General features: G+C 40.2%; 1 protein-coding gene across 1 annotated transcript in view; it reads right to left on the bottom strand.

The window, feature by feature from the left end:
• LOC125034651 (neurofilament heavy polypeptide-like) overlaps positions 1–8,486 on the bottom strand; it is a 126,357-nt gene that overhangs the window by 102,413 nt on the left and 15,458 nt on the right. The window contains exon 3 of the mRNA XM_047626553.1: positions 5,519–5,617. Coding sequence (XP_047482509.1) covers positions 5,519–5,617 — 99 coding nt within the window. The remainder of the gene's footprint in view (positions 1–5,518; positions 5,618–8,486) is intronic.

Below are 8,486 nucleotides of genomic sequence, written 5' to 3' on the forward strand. Positions count from 1 at the left end.
CAGGAACGCGAGCATCCTGAGCGAGGCTTCCCACACTCCTACGCCCTTCCGTGACTGACAAAGGCTCATCAGAGAGGCCGGCGGGGGCTCTGGCACTCCGCGGTGAGATAAAGACCTCGTAAACATGTCTAGGTCACTACAAACTCACGTATCGACTAAGATAGAAACACACACAGATAAACTCATTCGTATAGGTGCGTGGTAGACAGATAGATACACACAGACGTAAACTATGAGCGCGTGGTAGACTTACACGAACTTACACAAGCACACTCTCACTTATATAGGCACGTGGTAGACTGATATAAACATACACGTATATAAACTCGGCCATATATATGCACACACATAGGCAGACACTAACAGGCACATGGCATACGCGTACAAAGACAGATTAAACACACATACGCACACACTTTTATCATATTCGTAACATACAGAAAAATATATATTTGAAAAATCGTATTCTTTGTGTCTCGTCTTTTATTCTCGTTAAATCTACGCAATTATCTCGTCCTTTGATTTTTCCGATTAATCTTTTTGAAAATCCCGTTGCAAATTCGACCGTGTTCCAACATCGAAACACCGTTACATCCTACCTCCACGAGTATTACTAGCCACGAAAACAAAATTCTCTACCGTAACTGTAAACTATAAACAACAACACAAAAAGAGAAGACAAGAAAAGAGACAATCGCCGCGGAGAGAAAGTCAAGGTTAGAGAGAATTACGGGCCATTTTTGAGCGGCGCGAAAGACAATCGGTGATATTGTGGCCGCCATTATGCCAGTCCGAAGGAGGGGCGTGTCGACTCTACCTATTTTTTTTCAACATTTTTCTATTTTTTTCTCTCTCAGCTGCACCTATTTCTGGATATTTTCTTTGTATCTTTTCTTTTGCAACTGGTATCAGCTGAAGAGATTTGTACCTTATGGTATGAATTAACTATAAGTACTTCAAAGGAGCGATAGAGGATTAGATACTGTATTTGAACCACAAGCAAGCAACTTGGGGGAACAAATGAACATCGTAAGTTACATCGTAAGTCTCTTTTTCTTAATTTTAGATATTAGTGTATATATGACTTTGAATAATAATATCTCGAACATATTTGATATTGTGGTTTCTATTGTTATTGTTATTATCATTATCATTAAACTATCATAACTATTCTATTTGCCTTCCGTTTGGCAGTAATGTTTTTTTTTTTCCTTCAAACTAATAAAATAATGCTACTGAACCCACGGTTAAGAAATTCAAACCCAACAATTATCCTTGAGAAGCGATTTAAAAAAGACAAACACAAATACCAAGAGTGAAATTAAACTTTGAAATCAGGCGATGATCTCAATTCAAACCTCAATTCCTTTTGCGACAAACAAGTGTAACGTCTTGTAGGAAATCTCGTCAGAAAATTCCGAAATCTGGAAATCTGGAATGCCGGCGTCGCTCACAAGCCTCTCATTCCCAGCGGGTGGGGGTGGGGGGGGAGGGATTAGGATCCGGGTGAAAGGGGGGGTGGAGGGGGTAGGGGGTGGAAAGAAGGGTGAGGGGGGGAGGTAGGGAGATTAAGGGGTGTTACCCTTTTCTCTGTTTATCGTTTATTTGTCTCTGTTTATTTTTCTTTTTTTTCTCTATATTTTTTGTATGTCTCTTTGTCTGTCGGTCTACCTGTCTGCCTGTCTGTCTCTGTTTCTCTCTCTCTCTCTCTCTCTCTCTCTCTCTCTCTCTCTCTCTCTCTCTCTCTCTCTCTCCCTCCCTCTCTCTCTCTCTCTCTCTCTCTCTCTCTCTCTCTCTCTCTCCCTCTCTCTCTCTCTCTCTCTCTCTCTCTCTCTCTCTCTCTCTCTCCCCCCCCCCCTCTCTCTCTCTCTCTCTATCTCTGTCTCTCTCTCTCTCTCTCTCTCTCTCTCTCTCTCTCTCTCTCTCTCTCTCTCTCTCTCTCTCTCTCCCTCCCTCCTTCTCTCTTTCTCTCCCTTTCATTATTTACCGATATGTATCTCTCTCAGTCGTTCTCCTCAGCTTCTCTAATAAATTACCTCAAACTTAAACTAAATTTCACTAGCCTCGAAATATGCAAATTTCCTTTAGGAGGTCGTGACGTCACAGGTATCAACAACCTGTCGTTCGTTTACACAATGAGGTAAACAAAGAAAACACAAACAAGTAAACAACCAAAACACAAACAAGTAAACAAAGGAAAAAAAAGGTAAACAAAGAAAACACACACAAGTAAACAACCAAAAACACAAACAAATAAACCAACAAAACACAAACAAGCAAACAACCAAAAACACAAACAAGCAAACAACCAAAAACACAAACAAGCAAATAAACCAAAAACACAAACAAGCAAACAACCAAAAACACAAACAAGTAAACAAAGGAAACCGACAGGTAAACACAATCACGCGCGAAGCAGATTAAATACATTGGGTGTGAAATTGGCGGCGGGTTAGGCCTGGGACCCGACCGGAAGCGACAGTTTACGGTGAAATTGGAGGAAAATTAATTGAGGGTCTTGGGGAGAGGGAGATGGAGAGGGAGAGAGGAATAAAGGGTGAGGGAAAAGTGGGAGAGAGGAAGAGAGATGGAGAGGGAGAGAGGAATAAAGGGCGAGGGAAAAGTGGGAGAGAGGAAGAGAGAAGGAGAGGGAGAGAGGAATAAAGAGTGAGGGAAAAGTGGGAGAGAGGAAGAGAGAAGGAGAGGGAGAGAGGAATAAAGGGAGAGGGAAAAGTGGGAGAGAGGAAGAGAGAAGGAGAGGGAGAGAGGAATAAACGGTGAGGGAAGAGTGGGAGAGAGGAAGAGAGAAGGAGAGAGAGAGAGGAAAGGAAAAAGGAGAAAGAGGGAAAAGTGGGAGAGAGGAAGAGAGACGAGAGAGAGAGAGAGAGAAAAGGGAAAAGGAGAAAGAGGGGAAAGTGGGAGAGAGGAAGTGAGCGGAGAGAGCGAGGAAGGGGAGAATTAATAGAAGGTCGTGGGTAGAGGAAGATGGAGAGGAAGAGAGAAGGAGAGAAAGAGAGGAATAAAGGGAGAGGGAAAAGTGGGAGAGAGGGTGATGATAAAAACAACAACAATACCAATGATAATAACAGTAATGATCATAGTAATGATAATGATAAAAATAAATGGTCATTATCATAATGATTGTAAAAGACACAAAAGTACATATCTTAGGGATCTCACACTAGCGTGATTCCTATATTAAATATCCCTTGTCTTTGCTCATATTATGCGTGCATGAATATATTCTCTGTTACAAGTACTTCTTAAACACATATAATTACATGCAGGCAAACGAGCAAATGCAAGCGCTGTTTCTTTCTTTCTTTCTTTCTTTCTTTCTTTCTTTCTTTCTTTCTTTCTCTCTCTCTCTGTCTCTCTCTGTCTCTCTCTGTCTCTCTCTCTTCTCTCTCTCTCTCTCTCTCTCTCTCTCTCTCTCTCTCTCTCTCTCTCTCTCTCTCTCTCTCTCTCTCTCTCTCTCTCTCTCCCTCTCCAACACACACACACACACACACACACACACACACACACACACACACACACACACACACACACACACACACACACACCGAGGAATACTGTTAATTACATACAGAAATATACATCTGTTAAGCACACTCGTGATAACTTCATAAATAAGTTAATGAATATGCAAAGTAACATTTATTTTTTATGCATAAACATATCATGTTCATACATGTTAGTTGTCTATTTATTTATTTTTCTCTTCCTCTCCTATTCCCGTTAAAATAATGTTCCTATATTTAAAGAAGGCAGGAGGAACAAACATACATGAATTAAATACAATATATTTCCAACTTCGTAACTCAGTTAATGAATCTGCAAATATTTTTTTTTCTGTAAATAAATCATACTCAGATATGTTACATGTATATTTCCTTTTCTCTTCTGTTCCTTTTTAAAAACACCTTTTTTCTATATAGAAATGAAGCAGAAAATTTAAAGTATTTCCAAAAACCTTGGCTATCTGCTCAGGCAGTGGACAATAGTGTTTACAGTTTTACATATATTTCACATAGTATTCTGTGACTACTATAACTGTACATGGTAAAATAAAAATATAAATCATACATTATGCAAAAAAATATTACGTTGATGTATTTGCCACTGTGATTGCATAACAATATTCCTAGTTTACGGCACTTTTACATAGTAAATTTAGGATATAGTACGAGTATATCTTCCAATGTATCAGATGAAATTAAATAGTCATATAGTTCTTTATACCTCATGTTAGGTGGTCTGAATGGCTGCATCACATGACATTCCGAATATAGCGTTCAAGTGATCGCTTGTGTTCTCCGTTACACAGTCTACACCCTTTCCTGAAATCCGGCGAAAAATTGCCGTAGACTTTCACCGTGGAGAAAAATGTGGAAATCCAGTGATATAATATTTTATTTTTTACTTTGTTATTATCATCATTTCTTTTTCTTTTTTTTTAAATTCAAGGTCTTCAGTTGCGAGGAGAAGGTTTGAGGAACCTAATTAGTGTCGACGAGTTTATTTTCAAACTTGACCGCAAAACTTATCTAATAAAGCGAGTGTTCTCATTAAACGGAGTTGTAGTGGACTGTATATTCAAGGACGGTTGCTTAAGCGGTTGTTAAATAAAACGAATGTTACTTAGCTTTGTGAGATTCTATTATCATTATCGCCATCTTCACCATCATCATCACCATCATCTTCACCATCATCATCATCTTCACCATCATCATCATCATCATCTTCACCATCATCATCATCTTCACCATCATCATCATAATTCTTACCATAATAATCATCAGCATCTTCACCATCATCATCTTCCTCACCATCATAATCATAATAATCATCATCACTATCATCATTCACCATCATCCTCATCATCATTATCATCATTATCATTATTATTATTACTTTTGAGGGGAAGGAGCAGGAGAAAGAGGCCAATAAATGTTGGAAAAGAAGTAAGATAGATAAGAGAAAATGAGGAGGAACAGGAAAACGATAATGATGGTTTGAGGGAAAATGAAAAAAAGGGGGAATAATACAAATTGTAGAAAAGAAATAATAGAGATTTAGAAAGAACAAAGATAAGAGGAAAGGAGAGAGAGAGAGAGAGAGAGAGAGAGAGAGAGAGAGAGAGAGAGAGAGAGAGAGAGAGAGAGAGAGAGAGAGCGAGCGAGAGAGAGAGAGAGAGAGAGAGAGAGACAGACAGACAGAGAGAGAGAGCGAGAGAGAGAGAGAGAGAGAGAGAGAGAGAGAGAGAGAGAGAGAGAGAGAGAGAGAGAGAGAGAGAGAGAGAGAGAGAGAGAGAGAAAGAAAGAGAGAAAAACAGATAGAACGAAAGAGAGAAAGAAAGAAAAAGAAAGATAGAAATACAACAAAGAGAAAGCGAACGGAGACTAACGCAATAACGCACACACAAAATAAAACACCACAAAAACAGAAAAAAAACAAAACAGGAAAAGGCCAAGACTATTATCAATAACGAAGGAAAATTCTGCAACACACATACCCGGATGTCCAAGGCGGCGACTGCGTGATCGAATTCTTGATCGGGGCACCACATGAGGTAGTCCCTCCCCTCGGCTGCAAGTTGCAAAGCCGACATATTCTGCAACAGAGAGGAAGGGTGGATTTAGTATATTTTAGTGTATTTATTTGTTAAGTTTTTTATTTATTTTGGGAAATGCGCAGAAAGGTTGAGGTATTTTTAAGGTTCGTGTTTTTTTGTTTGTTTGTTTGTGTGTGTGTGTGTTAGTTTGTGTGTATGTGTTTGTTTGTTTGTTTGTACGTGTGTATCAGTGTATACATGTGAACTGTGTATATTAAAACATTATCAATCCTATCTTCATCAAAAGCCTCGTTGTCTTTAACACATAACAACCATTATAACATTCACGAAAAAAACCATACAGTTTAGACCAACATCAACCCACCAATTAATTATATCAATAAATCAAAACAAAACAACTTAACAACACAATTACCATAACAACCACACGTAAACTACCATCACCGTGACACAATCACCCAACTGCCAATTACCACTGAAATACAGGTCACGGAACGATAGTTAGTGATATGGAAATAGTATTTAATATCAACTTAATGTCGTTTTTTGTTTTGTTTTGTTTTTGTTTTTACTAAAGTCGGCCTAATCCGGGAGATACAATATTATTTTTAGCGTTCTCTTGTTTTCATTTTATTTCTAAAATGTATTTGTAACAAGGACAATATCAGTGTTATTAGACGGGATGATTATATTAATGGTAATGATTGTTATGGCGGTGATGATAATAATAGTGATGGTGATAATGATGATGATGATAATGATAAAATTGATAATGGTAATTTTAATGGTGATGGTGGTGTGAATGGTGATAGTAATTATGATGTTTGTAATGCTAATAATGATGATAATAACCTTAACGACAATGTTAATACCATTATCACTGCCATGATCATTGTTATCATTATCATGAAAATTATAAAAAGTTTCGACTATCAATCCGTAAAGAAATTAAAAACAAATTCGGGAAAAAAATACAAAAAAAATAAATTCTTCACAACATATGAAAAAGAAAGAGAAAGAAAGAAAGAAAGAAGAAAGAAAGAAGAAGAAAAGAAGAAGAAGAAGAAACAAGAAGAAGGAAGAAAATGAAGAAGAAGAAGAAAAAAAAAAAGCAGTTTGCATGCATGCTGGACGAGTCTGTCTTGTTAACAATGCACACGAAATTAGTTGTAACCACAGCTTCACCAAAGTAACATAATAAGTTATCGTCGTCTGTGTATGTTCATGGGTGTAAGTGTTTCTGTGTGTGTGTGTGTGTGTGTGTGTGTGTGTGTGTGTGTGTGTATGTGCGTGTGTGTTTTGTGTGTGTGCGTGGGTGTGTGTGTGTGTATGTGTGTGTGGGGGGAGGGAGGTCTCTCTCTCTATGTTTTGTGTGTGTTTACGTGTGCGTGTGTGTGTGTGTGTATGCGTAGTTTGCATGTTCGCTATTCCAAATCTAAAATTGTCTAATCATTTCAGTTACCACTTAGAAGGAAAACATTCTTAACAAACTCAAGAAAAGATGAAAAAAAAAAAAAACTACATTGATTACTCTTGACGGCATGACGAACACGAGCAACTTGCAACATTCAACGCTCGAGTAAGAGTTCACTAACAAGATACGGTAAATCTTACTCATTTGACTTTACGGCTTGTCATTATCTTTATTGCAGGCGGCTACCACCATACGCCCGACCACGCCCATTGCGTCCCAGGAGGGGGGGGGGGAGGAGGGGGGTGACAGGGGGAGGGGTTGGGTTGGTTATGTATTCTCTCCCTTCGCCCACACTCTCTATCGTCTATTTCATCTTCTCTTTCACTTTCTTTGTTTTGTTCTCTCTCTCTCTCTCTCTCTCTCTCTCTCTCTCTCTCTCTCTCTCTCTCTCATTCTCTCTCTCTGTCCCTCTTTCTTTTCACTTTCTCTTCTCTCTCTCTCTCTCTCTCTCTCTCTCTCTCTCTCTCTCTCTCTCTCTCTCTCTCTCTCACTCACACACACACACACACACACACACACACACACACACAAACAAAATATCTATAGGTGCGTGTATCTGCCCATAAAGTGTCCATCAAGTAAAAATAAGGCGAGAGAGAGAAAAAAAATACGACATCTCCACCCATTCCTCACGTCCTCCATATCTTCCTCTTACTCCTCCCTTCCTCCCTCCCTCCCTCCCTCCCTCACTCGCTCCTTCCCTCCCTCCCTCACTCACTCACTCCGCCCTCTCTCTCTTCCTATCTCCCTCTCTCCCTCCCTCCGTCCCTCTCTCATTCTCTCCCTCCCTCCCTCCCTCCCTCACTAACTCACTCACTCCTTCCCTCCCTCCCTCACTCACTCCCTCCGCCCTCTCTCTCTTCCTATCTCCCTCTTCCCTCCCTCCGTCCCTCTCTCATCCTCTCCCTCCTTCCCTCCCTCCCTCCCTCCCTCACTCCCTCCCTCCCTTCGTTGGTTCCTTGGTTCCTTATCTCAAAAGGAACTGACATGTGGAGATGTTGCAGCCTGTGCAAGAACGTGCAAAGGCCGTAAACAATGGGCGTGATGTTGCTTCCTCTGATCACGCCCTTGTGCCGTGGCGAGCGGAGGGGTGGGTAGGGGTGGGTAGGGAGGAAGGTAGGGGTGGGTAGGGGTGGGTAGGGAAGGTAGGGAGGAAGGTAGGGAGGAAGGTAGGGGTGAGTAGGGAGGAAGGTAGGGGTGGGCAGGGATAGAGGGGGGGGTGAGGAATGACCAGGAATGTGGCTTTGCAAACAGTAATTGCATATTCCCAAACTGTTTCTCTAATTTCAGTTACTCGGTTTTTCTCCCCCTTGTATTTGCAAATGACGAGATAATCCTTTCGATAAAAAAATAAGAAGACAAATAAAAACAAAGTAAAAGAGAGAGAGAGAAAGAGAGAGAGAGAGAGAGAGAGAGAGAGAGAGAGAGAGAAGA

This window comes from Penaeus chinensis, chromosome 18, assembly GCF_019202785.1.
Source record: "Penaeus chinensis breed Huanghai No. 1 chromosome 18, ASM1920278v2, whole genome shotgun sequence".
Lineage (NCBI taxonomy): Eukaryota > Metazoa > Arthropoda > Malacostraca > Decapoda > Penaeidae > Penaeus > Penaeus chinensis.